This window comes from Lagenorhynchus albirostris, chromosome 4 (genome assembly GCF_949774975.1).
Source record: "Lagenorhynchus albirostris chromosome 4, mLagAlb1.1, whole genome shotgun sequence".
NCBI lineage: Eukaryota > Metazoa > Chordata > Mammalia > Artiodactyla > Delphinidae > Lagenorhynchus > Lagenorhynchus albirostris.
Window position 1 is genome coordinate 76,839,997 of NC_083098.1, and position 21,549 is coordinate 76,861,545.

The window sequence follows — 21,549 nt, forward strand, 5'->3', positions numbered from 1 at the left end:
CATGGAGAGTCATGTTTGTAGAACATTTTTGTTAAGAAACTTTCTAAAGGAGTTTAAATGCTGCCCCTCGTCCCACAATATATAAGTTGGCTTTACCAACTCCATAGCCCCCCCCAAAGAAGCTGTGACTGAGACTGCATTTGCAGACTCACTACTTTACAGTTCTGCAGGCAGTTCATTCATTCACACAACAGCCTCGGAGGTGCTGGGGGCTGTGCAATCTGCCTGGTCCACAGCAGGCACTTAGTAAACGTCTGCTAATTCATTGAGCCAAATCTGAGGGAATATAACATTTCTCCATAGTCCTATGAAATCCGCTGTGAGACAGCAGCACAGCAGGGGCTTACAGCACCCCATTTTGGAGCCATCAATATAACACGTTTGCAGAGAATACGACATCCTCTAGACATTGGACATTTCAGTCAATGTTGTATAACAGTGAGCCACCCTTCAAGTATGTCTACAGCAGCCTCCTCACTGCTTGCGGCAAGAGCCCCGGGAAGAGGATCCAGCCAGCTTCTTAGTGCCCCGTGGTGCTCACCCGTCAGTAAGTTCTACTCGCACCATCACAGGACAATGCCACGTGACTGCCTATTCCTCCCCACTTCAAAAACAACCCACAGATTTTAACTCCATAGTTAGACCTTCAAAATCTTAGATCCAACAACAATTATTTTAATGACAAAAGTTTTTTTTCATTTTGAAATGAACAAACATAATGCCTATTCACTGCAGAAATTTAAAAAATACAGAACTGTGAACAAGCAGTTAAGGATCGTCTAGGACTGAGATGAGATGATCCCAGCTAATACTCCTATGTATTTCCCTATGTCTTTTTCTGTGTATATGAAGAAGTATTTTTACATAAATGGAATCATACATATTGAGGATTATATTCTGCTTTTTGTGGGACATTATATCAAGAACATGTTTTTCGTGTTATTAATGTTTTTCTTCTAAAACATGTTTATGTACGTACACTCTTGCACTGGATAAATACACACAAAAATAAGCAACCATTTTCCTATTCTTGGCCATTTAGGAAGCTTCTGACACTGTGAGGAACATCTTTGTCAATTAATCTCTTACTACACCTCTGATTATTTCCTTAAAATAATTCTTAAAAAGATTCTTAGACGTACAACTACTATGTCAAGAGGCAAAAGCATTTTAAAGAGTCAATACTTGTGGTCAACTGCCTTCCCGGGAGGTTATACCAGTTCTCACTTCCTCCAGAAACCCTGCCAGAAGTCCAAAAGGTGAGCCTTTTGAACCCTGCCAAAAGCATTTCTTTTTAAAAATCTTTACCAATTAATGATTAAGTCATAGCATATTTTGATTTTCATTTATTTGATTATTAGGGAGAGGGAATTTTTCCTGTTTACCAGCTTATAATGCCTATTTTTCAAAAGAATGAGTTCTAGTTTGATATTTTAATCTAAAGATATCTAAATGACTTTGTTGTGTCTGTCTTACTACAAAGAATTATCTGAAGGGAAAGAAAACATCTCTTCAAATTTCCCTCGACTGTTACCACTTTCATTTTTAATTTAGTTTCTATTTTTAAACAGGCTACATATTTTTAAATCCACTAAAACTGTACTTTTATTTATTTTATTTATTTATTTTTGGCTGCGTTGGGTCTTCATTGCTGCACACGGGCTTTCTCTAGTTGCCACGAGCGGTGGCTACTCTTCGGTGAGGTGCACGGGCTTCTCATCGTGGTGGCTCCTCTTGTTGTGGAGCACGGGCTGTAGGCGCATGGGCTTCAGTAGTTGTGGCGCGTGGGCTCAGTAGTTGTGGCTCGCAGGATCTAGAGCACAGGCTCAGTAGTTGTGGTGCACGGGCTTAGTTGCTCCGTGGCATGTGGGATCTTCCCCGACCAGGGCTCGAACCCACGTCCCCTGCATTGGCAGGTGGATTCTTAACCACTGCGCCACCAGGGAAACCCCTAAAATTGTACTTTTAAATAGATTATAAATTCAATCCAAACTCTGAAAGGTAAAAAAGAGTCCCTCTGTCCCCTGTCACCTATTAGTTCCCCTAGTGAAGGCCAACAATGTTAGCATTTTCTTCTGCATCCTCCCAGAGATAGTCTGTGCACAGGAAGAAAAATGCATGTGTGTGCATTTCCCTTTTTGTACACCAGTGGTAGCATATGATACACCGTTACTTTACCTTTTTCTCTTAACTATACAGCTTAACTATTTTTTGTTTGAGACTGAGTCCCCCCAAATAATCCCCCCCAGATCTTTACAACATCTAAGACACCAAGCAGAATTCATGGTAATTGAATATTCCAATGATATTTTTAGTAACTAACATGTTCACTTTAAACAGATCAAGTTTCTCATACAATAAAACTGTAAGCACACTGTATAGCACACTGGGGTCCTATCAGTGCATTGAGTACATTTATGTCTTTTTAAATAGAACTTTGATTTTACTAATTTAATCGCCATCAAGATCTAAAGTTCCTGTATCTTTGCATTTGGGAAATTCTATTGGTCACTTCCATAATTAATTTCATACTGGGACCCAGTTGGGACTTTAACTGTACAATGAAAAAATATGATTTCTTTTTCTGCATTCTGCTTTATGAGGTGTTTTCCAGAGATGAATCACAGTGAAAAGTGGGCACCATCTGTAGATAATTGTGAGCTCCTACTTAATTCAGGTGAGGAGACCATCAGAGAGGGAGATGGAGCTCACTAATTACGGCCCTGCTTTCCTCTCTACTGCAAACAGCCCATTAGAAGCCGGAAATCTGCTTGCCCCGAGGGCCTTTTATTTCACACTTCAGAGAGACAGTCAAACTAAATTAGGTTTAACTCTGGAGGCTATGTTTACTTATCTGGGGAAATAAGCATGAGCATAAAACAACAAGTTCACAGCTTTTCTGTTCTTTAAGTTTATGTTTTTGTGGACCTCAGTGTTCCCATGTTTGAAATGAAGCTGCTAATTACCTGCCCAATAAGCCTTCTGCTCCTATTCCGTAAGAAAAGACATGATATAAATGCTGCGCAACTTTCAATGTATTTCATGTTCATTTTCCTAATTGCATAGAGATTAAGAAGCTATATATGCTCACTGCACACTCCGCATTTACAAAGTTACCTGGCCATTTTTGTGCGGAATCTCAGGAGGCATTTCTCTGATGAGAAGAAAGGTTCCTCCTACATTATATTCACACAAGCATCCCCATATGGAATGTCTACCCGAAAATACACAAGCAAGTAAAAACAGCTCAACATGACCGCAACCGTTTGCTCACACAGCTCCAGGAGGATGACGACCTGGTTAACCTTAGGAATTACGCAGCCTATTTGGATGACATACACGTCTTCATGCAAGGATGATGGCACTGAGGGTGCACAGAAACGTACCTACGAGGTTATTTAACCCTCATCTTCCATTACCGTTACGTGTAGTCTCAGAAACCCACGCCCAGCCTCTAGTACAAAACTCTGAACACCTGCTTAATTAAAATGTATAAGGACATCTCACAGAAACCGAACATAGTATTTGCCCTGTCACAGAGCGGGAATTTTTTTATTTAACACTAAAACTGACTCTCACCATTCCTGCCTTTTAAGGGGAAGGGAGCAGAGTGGCATAATTCAGTTTCAGTCACAGTAATGAAATGGTCATAATCATAAAAATAAGTAGATTGCTCCAGAAGTATGACAGTCTCCATTGATATTCTATATTCCTGAAGGGTGTGAATGGGCAGAGAGGGTCCAAGCCTTTGAATAAGCAAACATGGACCCCAAGGCTGGGTAGAGGAGGGCCAAAACTGTTACACACAAAAGAGAAAGGGAAAGTGAGCTTCATTATCGAGTCCCAAAGGAAGGTATTCCTGAAAACAGAGAAGCGCTTGGAGAGGGGAAGAGGTCTGGCAAAGTGGCAATGTCTGACCCTCCATCTCCGCAGACTGTCACTAAAACTGTTCCTGACATCTGTGCCTGGATAAGTCATTTAGGAGGCAGGGGAGAGTACATCAGCACAGTCAGGGGATAAGACAGCTAAGGAGGAGAGGGAAAGTGAAGGAGGAGAAAGCAGGGACCTGGAACCAGTAGTCACTGGTAACCGTGGTGATATCTGGGTTTTAGTGGCTGCACTTGGTGAGACTATCCCCCCGGGGAACAGCACATGTTGTATGGTCATCTCCTTCCACTCCAGGGGCACATGGAGTAAACTGGACAACTGCAAGTAAATTGGACAACGAAGCATTTCTGTAGGGAAACCACACACCTGTCATCCACCAGGTTAAACTGGAACCAGGAAACCATGAACAAGGCGAAAGCATCAATCCACTCGCCAAGCCCAGCAGAACTGCACCTCTGTAAAAAAAATGATACGTTATAGGACATCTGACATTGTTACTACTCCACTGTCCCAAATATAAAACAGATATGTATCTACTACCTCTAGGCACATCCAAGAGATAATATGAGTGTGAAACAACCAGTGAGATAATGAAAGCCCACTGGGAACCAATATTATATACATTCAGAACATTGACATAAAAGCACCTCTGACTTGAGATAAACGATATCTGCAGTCTTTCATGGTCAGTGTAAACACAGTAATTGAGTTTTCTCAGACTATTAAATTATAGTTCATACTGGCCACGTGACATTTTAAATGACTCTGCCAAAGATAAAAAGAAAAAGACACTGGGAATAGTTTCTATTTAGTGTGCCTCTTTTCACTCTTTTCTCAACCTCAGTACTGCTTTTATCAATAGTCTCTGCCTGGGCTTCCCTGGTGGCACAGTGGTTGAGAGTCCGCCTGCCGATGCAGGGGACACGGGTTCATGCCCCGGTCCGGGAAGATCCCACATGCCGCGGAGCGGCTGGGCCCGTGAGCTATGGCCGCTGAGCCTGTGTGTCCGGAGCCTGTGCTCCGCGACGGAGAGGCCACAACAATGAGAGGCCCGCGTACAGCAAAAAAAAAAAAAAAAAAGTCTCTGCCTTCCTGGGACTGATGTGAGTTTGGTAAATAATTAATAGTTGTGTGTTTTTAAAAACAACCACAAACTATTTCATTCTGTTGCTACTTTGGCAAAAACTTGGAGGAGGAGAACAAAAAAGAATTTAAACTTTAGGGGAAAATCCAGCAGCAATAAAAGCTACAACATGGCACTCAGTAAAATAGCTGTAATATAAATAAACTAAAAAACATAGTACTTACTACATACCAGGCACTGTTTGAAGATTTTTACATATATTAGCTCATCTAACACTCACAAGTCTGTGGTAAATGCGATAATTATCCCCATTTTGCAGAGGAGGACACTGCGGGAAAGAGCACTAAGAAACCTGCCACAGATTGTACACAGTCGCCCACGTAGGACTAAGAATCCAAAAAAGGCCCTCCAGCTCTGGAGTGAGGCTCTCAGCCACTCTCCTGCCTATCCCCACCTTCTAAGGTTAAGGGTGGTCCTGGGTCTACAGAAGAGAGAAAAGGCTGGCGAGGACACTGTGGATCACTGTCTATCCCCAAGTCAACCACAAATGTTTATGAGGACGTACTGTGTGCCAGGCTCTGTTCTAGGGGCTTGGGATGCGTCAGTGAACAAAGATCCCTTTCCTTCATGCGCTCACATTCCAGTGGCGGAGAGGGCCAGACAATAAACACAGTTAGAAAATAACACAGGATATTAGAAGGTAGAAGACACTAAAGAGGGAGAGTTTGGGGGTCAGGAGTGCTGGGGTGGGCTAATGGGAAGCTGGAACATGTGGCTAAGAAAGTGTCCTGCTCCCTCATCCTCCCAGGCTCTGTGGTCTGCACTGATCCTCTGGTTTCCCAAAGTCCCCTCAGCACCATCTGTGCCTCTCTCTCAGCTTCCTCCCATCTCCCACATCTTCAGCCCATCAAAATAGATTTATGACCCATCCCCTTAAGTAGAAACTAGAGAATTTTAGAGAGCAATTCCTACTATGACGGTCATAGGTGATGATGATCTAATGCAACACTTCTCAGACAGGGTTCTGAGAAACACCAATTTTATGATGTGTTGATAGGTGTTCTAACAAAGGAATTCCATGTTCGAGTAAGTTGGAGAAACTCCCGAGTGACTCTGTGATGCTAATGTGCCTTGTGACTCACAAAGGAAGATGAAGTACAGTGTTTCCAAAACCTACTTGATCTAAAAGAGGTTTGGGTTTTGCTTGTTTTTTCTCTCAGATTACCCATTAACATCTCAAGAAACCAGTGTTCCACACAACACAATTTGGGAAATGCTGGTCTCAGGCGGTGCATCTCCATCTTCAATGTGTCACTCCAGCACACAAAATCATAAAATGAAAACCCTCATTTTAAAGGTGAATAAAACAAGGCCAGGGACGTTAGGCGACTGGTCCAAAGTTGAATGGTGAATTGCTGTCGGCCAACCAGGACTCCAACCCTCAAGACTGGCCTCGGATTCCTGGTCCAGTTCTCCTGTCGCTCTTCCTCACATCTTATGCTTGTTTTCATGGGAGCTTTGGAAATGAAGCTTTAACACATAAGAATAAACTCCTTCCCTCCCCCTCTCTTCTGTGCCTTTCTTCCTTCTCTCTCCTCCTCCCAAATATGCCAGAGCATCCAAGATCAAAAAGATATAGACTCTGGATGAGATCACATATGTACACTTCCTAGCTCAGGGCCGGACACAGAGGAACTCATAAGTATTAATTCCTTTTCCCATTCCCGGCCCTCAAAGAGTTTAGCGTCTAGAAAGGATGAAGGACATAAAATAACTGTAGTATAAACAATTTGTAATACAGAATAATAATAAGAGATGTACAAGGGGGTGGGGGTGGGATGGGCATTCAAGGTAGTCTGTGGGATAATCAGAGAAGACTTCACAGAGGAGATGCATGACCTGGGTTTTGAAGGGTGAGTGAGAGCTTGCCGAGACATCAAGGCAGAGAAGGTAGCCCAGACACAGGGAAGAGCACGTACATACACATGGGGGGCTAGGACAATCTGGCACGTCTAGGGAACTGAAAGTGATTTCAGCCCAGGGGAAGCCTGGGGATAAGGCAGGGAGCATCTTTAAAACATTAAGTGAGGCTGAGGGTGCAGATCCTGTCTCATATGACCTGGTTTGGGGGAGAAAAACTGCTGAAAGGTTTTAAGCAAAAGAGTGATGGGGTCAGGTGTACATTTTAGAGATCTCACTCTCAGTGTGGAGATGGCCACACTGCACAGAGGCCATTAGAAGACCAGAGCAGTAGCCTGATGAAAGATGGGAGGATCCACTAAGGAGATATGGTGGGGGATGGCGAGGGAGGGATAGGTGCTTTAAGAGAAGTAGTAGAATCGACTGGACTTAATACCAAGTGAGATGCAGAAAATGAGGAAGACACACAATTCGAAGATGATTCCTGGTTTCCAGCTTAGACGGTAGAGGGACAGACAGAGTAAACCAAGGCCCAGAGGAGGAAGGACATGTCTGGGTAGTGAAAACTACTGAGCCAGACTTGGACACACTGCATGTGAGACAACTGTGGGATGTGCCCAGACATCCTCTGGGGAAAGAGCCAGTGTGTCTCCATATGTGGGAATTTCAGCGCTTTAGGAGAAAACAGATATCTGCGGCAGATGTTTTAAGGGTTCCTCCCATCTTTTTATGTGAAAGGCTGGACCTGACCATGGGAGAAAAGAGGTGTCAGGAAGAGTAGAGAGAGGGTCAGTGAGGACCAAGCACAGGAACCAGCACTTAAGCTCAAGACTGCTAACTCCTTGGGAGCTCCATGGCTGGAACAAGTCCCAAAGTACAGAGGATGCAGAGCTCCCCCAGGCTTCCCTCCTTTGCAGAGATTAAGGCTCTCTGCCTTGCTGCCAACCCGCTCTCTCATCAAGGCCCTCTTGTCTCGTCCTACCCAGTGCCCAAAACTGTAATAGGGGGATCTGGAGGAAATGCCATGCTCTCCCTGCCACTGAGAATGCTCTTCTTGGCAGGAATTCCTCAGCGTGCCCACGCAGGAGCTCCCAGGACCTCTCACTTAGCCGTGCACAATCCTTAGTCCTCCCTCATCTACCTCCCAGCAATCCTTCAGCACTGGGGCAAATACCCCTCCAGCTCCGTCATCTCCAGAGTGGATCCAGTACTGTCCTACTGCAGTAACGTCCTGCAATGTTTCTGACATCTAGGGAAAGAGGAATACGAAACATCGGGCTGGTGCAGGTCTACCTGCTCAAACAGAGGAGGAATTTCTTCAACAATACTAGCCAATTGCTGGATTGCTTCCACACCCAAACTCACCCAAATGGGTTAGGATCTGGCCCTGGATGGGGATGCCCACTCACTGCCCATCTGGAAACAAGAGAGACTTCTCCAAAAATCCAGTGGGTAAGGAACATGAGTCTGCCAAAGGCAGCCCCCTGCCAACAACCAGTTCGGTCTAGAAGCCATCACCCTGGCTGCCTCCTCAGACTTCTTCCCCTCAGGTCTACAGCAGACACCATCTAGAATGAAAAATGGAAAAGGATCTGTTACATGGAAATTTACCCTCTGTATTTAACAGAATGGTACCTGGCCTCAAGGAGCTGACTTCAGAAGAGGAGATGAGACCCAGTCCAAAGCAGAATGTGCTAGGAGGTAGTCAGTGGGAGGGGTTATTTCAGGCAGGCTAGATCGGGAACGATTTAGGGAGAACCCATCATTTTGGAATTTGACAACTGAAAATGCAGAAATTTATTTACTTCATTAAAGTGAAATTAAGAGTATGAGCTAAAATATATGTACGAAAAGTGAAAGGTATGTTCAGGGAACAAATGCAGTCCACCTCGAGTGGAACACTTTCAGAATACCAGGCTGCTTCTCCCCAGAAGAACAGGGCTCTCATCTAACCCTCTGTGTCCCCGGAGTGATAACAGGGCATCACCTGAGCAGTTACCATGGGCCAGGCCCTATGCCCAGCCCTTTACATGAACTCATTTAATTTTCACAACCACTTTACGAGGTAGGCTCTATTACTAATCCCATTTCACAGATTAAAAAACTGAGGCTCAGAGAAAACAAGTAACTTGCCCAAGATCATACAGCTGGTAAAGAGAACTTAGGCAGCACCTGTGCACTTCACTATACTATACTTCCCGGGACTGTTTAACCACGAGGTCTCAGTGTGTTGCATTAATGACTTCACATACAGAAATGTAACTACTGGAGAAAATGCTGGCAGGAGAATTTCTTTGTAGGAACAGAGAACCTGCTGGGTAGATGCTTCATGACACTGAGAAGCCCTCTCCAGGATAGAAAGAAAACTTCGGGTCTGCCTGTGAGGATGACAGGCCGATTTCACAAAGAGGAAGAAAGCCATTCTGCCAATAAAGGAGTGAGGGGAAGGAGAAGCAGAGCTGAAAGCTACAGGGATGAGGGAGAGAAGATGTGAAGACGGAAGGAGGCCAGGGCCTGGAGGCTAGGAGACAGTCTTTGGAGAAGAGAGAAGCCTAAGCTGAATTTGCTGATTAACACTGCTTCATACTATGGTGGGTGACCCTCCCCCAAGACCCAGCAAATCTTCAACAAAGCAACCCCCAAAAATGCCTGGGATGATCAGACATCCTGGGGAAGCTGGTGGGGAGTCAAGTTTTGTAAATGGGGCACAGTGCAAAAACAGGAAGGGACCAACAACTGGGTCACATAAATTTAAAACAGAGGTGAGAAAGAAGAAAACTCCAGTCGGAAATGTAAGCAATACCCTGAATATCCTTATCAGGCTGTACCTGTGAAATCTGCTGCCTGAGTTTCTACTTCATGTTAGCGATTTATGAAATAGAAGACATATACTAGGGCACTAGACCGAGTTCTAAATGTTCTAATTAATATCAATGTCCCTCGACCAATTTACGTGCATGATGTTCCCTTGTTCTCACTAACCCCACTTCATGCCAAAATTGGGGCCAAGGGGGAATTATACAAGCCCTTTGTTCATGGTGAGCCAAACCCTCTAAACTTCCATTAACCTGTGAGATTTCTCCTTGTATTTACAAAAGAACAGCGACTCACTGAGAGTTACACACAAAGCCAGGAGCAAGTTATGTAGAATCTAGTAACACTTGTCCCTTCTTTTCAGAAGAGTCTCGAGTCAGCATGTGAAGCGAATGTCCAAGTTTGTTTGTCAGCTCCAGACAGGTGATCTGAAAGGTGGTATGAATATGTAGGATTTCCTTTCTTTTTAAATTTCATATTTGGAGCTTAAATATCTTCAGAGTTAGGCCCGGGGCAGGGCGGGAACAAAAGCAAAAAACAAACAAACCAAAAGAAACCAAACAAACCCATGCAGTTCCCACAGTCCTCGTCCTGGAAAGTCCTGTCCAGAGGGAAAGAGGAGGTAGACAGAGCTGAAAGCCAGCAGGGAGTATGAGGCCTGGGTCTACTCTCACACTCCACGCTGAGACAAGCCAGAGACGCATTGCTATCGTCACCCTCTATGCTGGCGAGGAAAAGGTGCCTTCTGCTTAGATAATAGTCCACTACCTGCGCCGGCTACTCTTGCAGAGGGAGAAAAAGTAGAAGTGGAGATAGAGTGCAGAAAGACTAGTTTTATCTTTCCAAGATGTGTTACATTCAGATAAGAAAGAGAAAATTCCTAAATAAACTGGGCCTACACTTACCTGTGTAAATGCAATCGAGTGTGGCAATGGTACTTAATGTCAGTATCACTCTGTTGGACATCTGATAAGTCCAGACTGGGTTCAGTGAAGTGTACCAAATGTGGAGAACAACAAGAAGAATCTGTCCTAAAATGAATCCCCAGATTCTGAAGTACCTGTAAGTACAGAAGTATTTTTAACAACTTTTTTTTTTTTTTTTTTTTTTGCAGTACGCGGGCCTCTCACTGTTGTGGCCTCTCCCATTGCAGAGCACAGGCTCCGGACGTGCAGGCTCAGTGGCCATGGCTCACGGGCCCAGCCGCTCCGCGGCATGTGGGATCTTCCCGGACCGGGGCACGAACCTGTGTCCCCTGCATCGGCAGGCGGACTCTCAACCGCTGCGCCACCAGGGAAGCCCTTTAACAACTTTTTATGTGGTTTCAACGTACTATGTCCATTGTGAATTTCACAGTGTCATAGAAGGAGTATATGAGGTAGTCTTGTTGGTAATCTACATGACTTAGCCTCGTTGGCACATGACTTAGCCTTTGTATAGCCGTTACCTAGGCAACTTGTTATAATGCCTTCATTCTCACAACGTTATTGAGACTGATGGCAAATATTCACATCCCGATTTTGTGAAAAGTGAGACTTCTACAAGGCCTTATGCAAGGTAAAGACTATATCTTGCAGCTCCTAGTCCCAACCTTCCCTTTGGTAATTGACCACATTTGTTTGTCTGTAGGCACAAGATATGAACATACCTTTGCAAACCACTTCCTGTCCACCATGCCACGGCTTGCACTACCAGTGAGGAAGACAGACCGAGCGCGAGAACCACGAGCTGAAGTTTGGCATTTGGAGCCTGGAAGGAGGCTATGCTGCCTGCAAATGAAGGAGAATTAAACATTTCTGGCAATCATGCATTGGTATTCAATGATCTGCATTTGATAACTGCTGTGTCTGATAACATGGTTACACTCGGGAAGGTAGAATTAATATATAATTATCTGAGTGCATAAATCTTTTTGAAAATTTTTATTGAGATATCATTCGTACCATAAATTCACTCTGCTAAAGTGTATGATTCAATGGTTCTTAATACATTCACAAAGTTGTGCAACTCTTACCACCATCTAATTCCAGAACATTTTCATCACCCCAGGAAGAAACCTGTGCCCATTAGCAGCCCCTCCCTTTCCTCCTCTTCCCCCCAACCCCGACCCCCAGCCCCCCGCAATCACTTCTCTACTTCCTATCTGTATGGATTTTTCCTATTCTGGACATTTCATATAAATGAAATCATAAAATACGCAGCCTTCTGTGACTGGTTTTTTTCACTTAGCATAATGTTTTCGAGGTTCATCCATGTTGATGGGCCTAGAGACTATCATACTAAGTGAAGTAAGCCAAACGGAGAAAGACAAATATATGATACCACTTACATGTGGAATCTTACAAAAAAAAAAAAAAGATACGAATGAACTTATTTGCAAAAGAGAAAGAGATTCACAGACATAGAAAACAAACTTATGGTTACCGATGGGAAAAGTAAGCGAGGGGGACAATTAGGAGGTTGGGATTAACATATACACATTACTATATTTAAAATAGATAACCAACAAGGACCTACTGTATAGCACAGGGAACTATTCTCAGTATTTTGTAATAACCTATAGGGAAAAAGAATCTGAAATATATATTATATTATATACAAAACTGAATCACTGTCTGTATACCTGAAACTAACATGACATTGTAAACAAATTAAACTTCAATAAAATCTTTTTTAGGGGCTTCCCTGGTGGCGCAGTGGTTGAGAGTCCGCCTGCCGATGCAGGGGACGTGGGTTCGTACCCCGGTCCAGGGGGATCCCACATGCCGCAAAGCGGCTGGTCCTGTGAGCCATGGCCGCTGAGCCTGCGCGTCCGGAGCCTGTGCTCCGCAACGGGAGAGGCCACGGCAGTGAGAGGCCCGCGTACCACAAAAAAAAAATTTTTTTAATCTTTTTTTTTTTTAATCTTTTTAAAAAAAGGTCCATGCATGTAGTACCATGTATCAGTGCTTCATTCCTTTTTATGGCTAAATAATAACCCATGGCATGGATATACTGCCTTTTTTTTAATCCATTCATCAGTTGATGGGCATCTGGGTTGTTTCTACTTTTTGGCTACTATGAATAATGATGTTAGGAACATTTGTGTACCAGGTCTTATGTGAACATATGTTTCCATTTTTCTTGGGTCTATACCAAGGAGTGGAGGTGTTGGGTCATATGACAACTATGTTTAACATCTTGAGGAACTGCCAAGCTGTTTTCCAAATCAGCTGCACCATTTTACATTTCCACCAGCAGTGTGTGAGGGTTTCAATTTCTTCATATCCTTGTCAACACTTATTGTCTATGATTTTGAACGTAGCCATTTTAGTGGGTCAAGATATTTAAGGTCAGAAATAACCTAAATCACTGGTAGTATGAACTAGTTTAATAGTTAACTACATAGTAATCAACCTAAAATATCTGAGGTGTCAGCGATGAGACAGCACAGAACCCTCAGATCTTCTTTGTAGTTATGTAAGAATGCCTTAGGACTCTGTAAAAACAAAGTTGTTTCGTTTCCTTAAGAAGCATCTGAAAAGGGAGTTTTAAGGCCAAATCATGGCTTACTTCAGCCTCTCTTTAGCATCAACAAAGCTCAATGGCTACCTGGAAGAGCATCTGACAAAAACTGGTTTCTTTCATGTGTTTGTTGGCAGTCTGTATATCTTCTTTGGAGAAATGTCTATTTAGGTCTTCTGCCCATTTTTGGATTGGGTTGTTTGTTTTTTTGTTATTGAGCTGCATGAGCTGCTTGTAAATTTTGGAAATTAATCCTTTGTCAGTTGCTTCATTTGCAAATATTTTCTCCCATTCTGAGGGTTGTCTTTTGGTCTTGTTTATGGTTTCCTTTGCTGTGCAAAAGCTTTGAAGTTTCATTAGGTCCCATTTGTTTATTTTTGTTTTTATTTCCATTTCTGTAGGAGGCGGGTCAAAAAGGATCTTGCTGTGATTTATGTCATAGAGTGTTCTGCCTATGTTTTCCTCTAAGAGTTTTACAGTGTCTGGCCTTACATTTAGGTCTTTAATCCATTTTGAGCTTATTAGGGAAATGCAAATCAAAACTACAATGAGATATCATCTCACACCAGTCAGAATGGCTATCATTAAAAAATCTAGAAACAATAAATGCTGGAAAGGGTGTGGAGAAAAGGGAACACTCCTGCACTGCTGGTGGGAATGTGAATTGGTACAGCCACTATGGAGAACAGTATGGAGGTTCCTTAAAAAACTACAAATAGAACTACCATATGACCCAGCAATCCCACTATTGGGCATATACCCTGAGAAAACCAAAATTCAAAAAGAGTCATGTACCAAAATGTTCATTGCAGCTCTATTTACAATAGCCCGGAGATGGAAACAACCTAAGTGCCCATCATCGGATGAATGGATAAAGAAGATGTGGCACATATATACAATGGAATATTACTCAGCCATAAAAAGAAACGAAATTGAGCTATTTGTAATGAGGTGGATAGACCTAGAGTCTGTCATACAGAGTGAAGTCAGAAAGAGAAAGACAAATACTGTATGCTAACACATATATATGGAATTTAAGAAAAAAAAATGTCATGAAGAACCTAGGGCTAAGACAGGAATAAAGACACAGACCTACTGGAGAATGGACTTGAGGATACGGGGAGGGGGAAGGGTGAGCTGTGACAAAGCGAGAGAGAGGCTTGGACATATATACACTACCAAACATAAGGTAGATAGCTAGTGGGAAGCAGCCGCATAGCACAGGGAGATCAGCTCGGTGCTTTGTGACCGCCTGGAGGGGTGGGATAGGGAGGGTGGGAGGGAGGGAGATGCAAGAGGGAGGAGATATGGGAACATATGTATATGTATAACTGATTCACTTTGTTATAAAGCAGAAACTAACACACCATTGTAAAGCAATTATACCCCAATAAAGGTGTTAAAAAAAAAAAAAACTGGTTTCTTCATCCTCAACTCTGAGTCACTTTCCTACCCACTCCCCTTTCTCAAATACAATTCTACCTCTACTCAAGGTGATGGGTTTTCAGGGAAGAAGATGAAAGGCGAGCAACAAGAAGCATCTCAAATCCCATACCCCCCGTCGAAGTTATTTCCTATTACATTATAGCCTCCAGAAGTTCCTGGGCCAGAACTGGACTCAAAAATACAAAACTGCCCCAGTAACTGTTCGGTGGGTGGCTTTGTAGGTAAAGCTGCCACAGGCAGCATTGAGCAAAGGCAGCGAAAAAGGGCCACTGAGCAGATCCCTCTCATAGAGCCAACCAAGGAGTGTGATGAGGCCATCGTCATTCATAGAAGGATTCTGTAAGCCAAGGCCAGCTTAACTCAGTTACTATATATACTCAAAAAGAAGAAAGTTTCATTTCTACTATTTCTAGAGCTGAAAATTTCATGGTTATTTCATTCCTATAGACATCATCTTTTAAAAGGATGCATTTTCCCGTGGTCTTGACCACTGCTATTTCTGAGCTCTAGACCTTTGTGGGTAACCACATAACTCACTACACTCACTAACCACGTTCTGCCTTCTTCAGGGACTGATGCACAGAAAAATAGAAGGCAATTCCCTAGTGATTCCTGTCACTGTTTCTGAAAAAAGTCAAGTGACTGTTCCTAGACAGAAGATATACACAGCGTGGCTCAAGAACAAATGCCCCTTGGAAAACTCAGAGAAACCAACTGTGTTATAGCAGAAGGGCAAGACAGGCAGACTTTGCAGCTACAGATTCCACCAGACTGGAGTCTGGTGTTTTTGTTTTTTAAAACCTTTTCTCCATGACCTCACCTTACTTTCTTTTACTACCAGTACTTCTCCAAGGTCTCTCAATATTTATTAATGTTAATAACCTCAAGTGTCTGTGATAGTAAGTATACATTTTCTAATTGCTGGGTTTTGGCAATGTGACGTACTGAACTTCAGAATTCGAAAACTACAAAAGGTATACAGTGCAAAGTTTCCCTTTCATACCTGTGTCTAGGTACCAAATTTTTCACCTTGGAAGCAACTAAAATGGTATCAGGTTTTTAAAAAAAACTTCTAGACCTATTTAATGCATGTCCAATTAATTATTAAATATATTTTCATCTAACCTATTTTACACAAATGCTAGTATTCTGCACATACTGTTTAGCGCTTCTTTTTTCCCACTTAACAACATATTTTGAAGAACATTCCATTTCCTTACAGAAATGTTCTCATTCTTTAATATAGCTGCATAGTATTCTATAGTACTCCAAGTTTTAGAACCATAATTTATTTAACCTAACCGATCCCATACAAATGACATATAGGTTGTTTCTAACATTATTATTATAAACATTGCTGCAATGATTAAATAACCTTTTATTTTTATCATTTTACACATATGTGAGTTTATCTGTAGGATATACTCCCAGAGGGGGATTGCTGAGTGAAAGATACATATTTGTCCTTTTGATAAACAATGCTAACTGATCCTTTGCAGAAGTTGTGACACTTTACAGCTCTGCCAGCAATGCGTAAGTGCCTGCTTTCCCACGCTTACAACAGTGTTGTCAGAGTTTGTTCTTTGCCAACCTGATATGTGAGACTGTCTATGCATATATGTGTGTGTGTATGATTTGTATTCTATACATTTTAGTATCTTTTTAAGAACCAGTTATATTTCCTTTCCAGTAAACTGATCATATCCTTTGCTTTCTCTTCTGTTGAACTATTGGTCCCTTTTTATTATTGATTTGTAAGAACTCCATATATTAATGAAATTAGCCCTCTGACTGGAAGAGCTGCAACAGCTGTCCTAACCTGTTGATTGCCTTTGCTTAACACAGTGTTCATCATGCATAATTTTCATATTTTTAGGCAGTATCATTTAACAACTTTTTAATGGCTTCGGAGTTTCATGTCATAGTTGGAAAAAAGAACAAAAATATGTTCAAGAGTTAAGCTGTTCTCCAAGGTATCTTTCCCCTCTTCATCTCAGTGATCCTTAAGCTCTTCCAAACTGACGGAAAAGTTAAACACGTAAATATGCTGACTCTTGGTCTAGACTTCCAATTCTACTAAAACTCTTCAAGGTAGTAGTAAGAGACAGAGAAATCTTTTATTTTTTATTTAATCATTTAGCATTCAAAGAACAGTCTACATATTTTCACTTTCATTTCATTTTTAGCTAAAAATAAAAAAACCAAAAAACTTAAGGAATCACTTTTAAATCTTACCAACGGTAATTATCCACAGCAGGGCTACCATCCACTTCTTGTTAACCAGTTTCCAGACAGGAGGAATTGTGAGGAATAATGGAGAAAGAAATGCTATGGCAAAAGCTTCAAGCCCAGTGAGTTCTAGTGTTTGCAGGGGAAAGTAATAGATATCAGTCCCAAGCCATCGCCGAGAGACCAAGAAACATATCCTAGGGAAAACAAAAGTTTTTAAGAGAGAGAGAAAGTATAACTTTCTCATTGTTTCAAACAGTAGCCCTTCCCTCCACTAAAACTCCTCCGGCCGGCCGCCCTCCTTCATGACCCTGGCCTTAACTGGGTTCCAGTAACAGAATTCCTCCCCTTTCCTGTCAGGCCCAGAATGAGAATGGCTCAACATCCCTTGCTTGTCCCTTTAACCTCGTTCATACCTCCCGTAGGTAGGTAGTCCCTTTATTAAAGGCTCTTCATTTGGACCATCTAGGTTAAATCTGGTTTCCTGTCAGGACCCTGATTGATAAAATTTCCTTAACTAAATCGACCCTTCTTTTATGAGAAATATCGTGAAAATCAAAAAGAGTAACAAACGGCAGAACTCCTTCCTCCCACTCCAGACTACAGCCAAAGGCACGTTAGTTAGGAAATAACCATTTTCTTGTGAGCAAACTATTTTAAACCTAACCCTTAGGAGACAGTATAGAGTAGTGGAAAACGCAGATTTGACATTACTTTCACAGCTGCCAACTACTGACTGTGCAATCTTCTACAATGATGATAATTAACCAATGGGCAGTTACCATGCACTAGGCTCTGTGCTAAGTATTCACCCTGATCTTCTCTCTTCCTCTGCATCCTATGAAATTGACACTATTTCTACTCCCCTCTTACAAATGCAAAATCAAACAACAAAAACTCCTTAGACACAGAAAGTTAAGTAATTGCCTAAGGTCACAAAAGTGGCAAATGGCAGAGTGAACTTAAAAGCGAGCGGTCTGGTTCCAAACCATCCTTAACCACCGAAAGCAGTACTTTTAACCACCTCGCAGTTATTAAGATTAAAAAAGATTAAGTACACACAGTACCTAGCACCCTAGGTACTCACTGAATGTAATTCGCTTTACATCGCGTACTTGTGAGATACAGACTGGGCCAAAAAATGAGCCCCGCCCCCCAGCCCGAGCATTACCAGCTCCCAGAAAATCAAGTTCTTAGGAAGGCACCCCTCCCCTTCATCGTGAACAGCGAGATGCTAGCAATCTCCCGAACGTTTGTCTGGGAATTCTGATTTCAACCATACAACTCCGACAATATTACAACAATAATTGTTCTTGGGACTTTTTGCAAAGCTGCTAAGTGAGCACATGGGGCTCCAGTTCGACGTTTTCCGCCAAATACTCAAATGTGCAGCCACTACCCAAGGCCACTTGTGAGGGGTCAACCCACGCGGTAGCCACCACGCTGAGTGCTCACCTACAGCTACCGGGGGAAACGGGTGCCCCTTTCCTTCTGAAAGGTAAAGTTCGGTGCTGAAATTTATTCAGTTAAACTTAAAGATCACGGGTGAGGGGACTCGGGGTTGGTACCAGCTTCGCGGTTCAAGGCCGACAGGTGAAGAAGTCGGGCCCCTTGGGCGCAACACCAGGGTGGCGTGGGAGCTCTCTCTCTCTCTCAACTCCTCCAGCAGCAGAAGTTGCCAGGGGACGATAAGCATCTCTATTCCGGGCACCAAGCGCGCGTTCCTCCCTCCGGGAGCTCAGCCAACCCGGCGGAGTACCGCGGCTCCGGGCAGGGCCGGGGGAGCGGACCGGCGAATGCGCGGCGGGCGGCCTCGGCTTACCCAGAAGGCTCTCCAGGAGCACTTCTCTCCACAGCGAGGGCATGGCCGAGGCCCGGAGCGGCGCCGCCGAGGGAAGCCGCGCGGCCCGCACACCCGCCGCACTGCGCCGGCCGCTGAGTTCTCCGGAGTCGCCATCCACGCCTCAGGCTCCCGTCAAGTCTGCCGCCGGCCGCCCAGCCGCCCGCCCACCCGCAAGCCGCGCCCACGCGAGGGTGGGGCCCGCTGCCCCCGCCCCGTCCCATCCAGCGCCGCCCTCCCGGCCCCACCGCCTCTGCGCGGCCCGCGGTCCCGCGCCACCGCCTCCGCCGGCGCCACCGCCTCCGCCGACGCCACCGCGCAGCGAGCGGGACCCGGGGGCCTCCGACCTGCCGCCCAGAAGAAACCAGGTGGCCGGGCTCGCCGGCAGAGCGGCCCCGGGGATGGCGCGCTGCGAGCGCCCAAGAGGACTGCATCATTGCAACTCTGCACCCGCGGTGCCCTTTAAACGAGGCCCAGGGGCGCGTTACGAGGGGAAGGCTTAGACGCAGGTGGGGAGCCTGAGCTGCCAGGGGCTCTAGCGCCTCCGGCGGGCAGGTGCGAACAGGACCTTGGCGTTCCTAAGGCCTGGGCGACGCTCTCGGGCGAGCGGGCACCTGCGATGGCCAGGTGTGCGCTTCTCCTTCTCAGCTTTGGTAGTAAACAAATCGCATTCTGGGAAGGCGGTTGAAAAATTCTAGAGATTACAGAATTTTCTATGGCTTTTAGAGACGTCGCAACACTTGCTCAGGGGAGAGAAAACCAGTGATGGCAGTGGAAGTTCTGCCTTCCTCCACTTTATGGATAATGATCTTTGAGAGTGCCCGTCCCTGAGGAGAAAGGGAGAGACGTTCTAACAATGGAGCGAGTGAACTAGGCCAGTTATTTCTCATTCAAATATTACCACACCCCAGGATGTTTTGAGTTTTTTAGAACCTTCTCAAACAATTTATTTTAATTCGCTTTAATTTTTTTGGAACAGTTTGTCATTTACCACTTTCGGAAGGTTTGCTCTGAAATTAAACAAACAATGATGGATTGCCTAAAAGTGTAAAACAGTTAAGAGCAGTTTTGAGCAAAGAGTTCCAAATCGCTTAATTACTTACTAGTACTCATTGTCACCAGATAGAGATCAATTGAATAGAATTGAGAGTCCTGAAATAAACCCTCTCATTTAGGCGCAAATGATTTTCAACAAGCTTGCCAAAACAATTACATGAGGGAAGGGGTGGTCTTCTCAACAAATGGATTTAGAACAATTGAAATTCCACAGGAAAAAGGGTAAATCGGACACCCCCACCCCAAATCTCACACCATATACAAAAATTAACTCAAAATGGATCAAAGACTTAAATGTAAGAGATGAAACTATAAAAATCTTAAAACAGAGGAGTAACTCTTCATGATCTTTAGTTAGACTATGGATTTTTAGATACAACAGCAAAAGCACAAATGACAAAAGAAGTAATAAATAAATTGGACTTCATCAAAACTAAAAGCTTTTGTGCTTCAAAGGACACAGTCCAAGAAAGTGAAAAGACAATGCACAGGATGGGAGAAAATATTTTATAATTATACATCTGGTAAGGAACTGGTATCTGGAATATATATTTTTAAAAATTACAACTCAGGGACTTCCCTGGGGGCACAGTGGTTAAGAATCTGCCTGCCAATGCAGGGGACACGTGTTCGAGCCCTGGTCCAAGAAGATCCCACATGCCGTGGAGCAACAAAGCCTGTGCACCACAACTACTGAGCCTGTGCTCTAGAGCCTGTGAGCCACAACTACTGAAGCCCACACGCCTAGAGCCTGTGCTCCTCAACAAGAGAGGCCACCGCAATGAGAAGCCCGCGCACCTCAACAAAGTGTAGCCCCCACTCACCACAACTAGAGAAAGCCCGTGCGCGGCAACAAAGACCCAATGCAGCCAAAAATTAATAAATAAAAATTATTTTAAAAATAAATAAAATAAAATAAAATTATAACTCAGTAATATTCACTTTAAAGATGAACAAAGGATTTGATAGGCCTTTTTCCAAAGAACATCTACAAGTAGCCAATAAGCAAAGTATATTCAGGAAAATATATTCAATATCATTTCATTAGGGAAATACAAATCAAAACCACAATGAGATACTACTTCACACTCACTAAGATGGCTATAATCAAAAAAGTCAGATAGGGCTTCCCTGGTGGCGCAGTGTTTGAGAGTCCGCCTGCCGAAGCAGGGGACACAGGTTCGTGCCCCGGTCCGGGAAGATCCCACAAGCCACGGAGCGGCTGGGCCCGTGAGCCATGGCCACTGAGCCTGCACGTCCGGAGCCTGTGCTCCGCAACGGGAGAGGCCACAACAGTGAGAGGCCCACATACCACAAAAAAAAAAAAAAAAAAAAAACACACATTACAAGTTGTAGATTTGCCATCTGTACCTATAAAATAGTTAACAAGGAGTTTTCCTTATATCTATCTGAAGCCAATTTAACTCAGGGTCCTGTAAGAGTGGTGACCAAGACTATTCATGTCATCCCCACAGAAGACAACCAAGCTGTGTTCCTGCAGCAGCAGAGCAGGGAGTGCCTGTTCTCAGAGACAAAGACGATCGCTGTGGCCTGGTCCACTAGGGTTTCCCAAAGAGTTGAAAGGGAATCAATCCAGAGTAAAGAAGATATGCTTGAGTGAACATTTTCAATACAGTAAAAATAGAATAAGAAAGTCTTGAGAAACATTGAGTTCGTGTTCTAACGTAAGCATTAGGTTCTTTTTCATTTAGACTTGTACTCTTAGCACAAGTTAAAAACACAAGGGCCTACTTAGAAGACAGGCCTG

At 43.7% G+C, this 21,549-nt stretch overlaps 1 protein-coding gene across 1 annotated transcript in view; it reads right to left on the reverse strand.

The window, feature by feature from the left end:
* The window catches only part of CWH43 (cell wall biogenesis 43 C-terminal homolog), a 73,319-nt gene extending 54,434 nt beyond the window's left edge, over positions 1–18,885 (reverse strand). The window contains 8 exon segments of the mRNA XM_060147282.1: positions 4,255–4,343; positions 8,258–8,376; positions 8,378–8,460; positions 10,612–10,766; positions 11,355–11,475; positions 16,892–17,062; positions 17,065–17,082; positions 18,708–18,885. Of these exon segments, the coding sequence (XP_060003265.1) occupies positions 4,255–4,343; positions 8,258–8,376; positions 8,378–8,460; positions 10,612–10,766; positions 11,355–11,475; positions 16,892–17,062; positions 17,065–17,082; positions 18,708–18,750 (799 nt within the window). The 5' untranslated portion in view covers positions 18,751–18,885.
* Between the last annotated feature and the right edge of the window lie 2,664 nt (positions 18,886–21,549).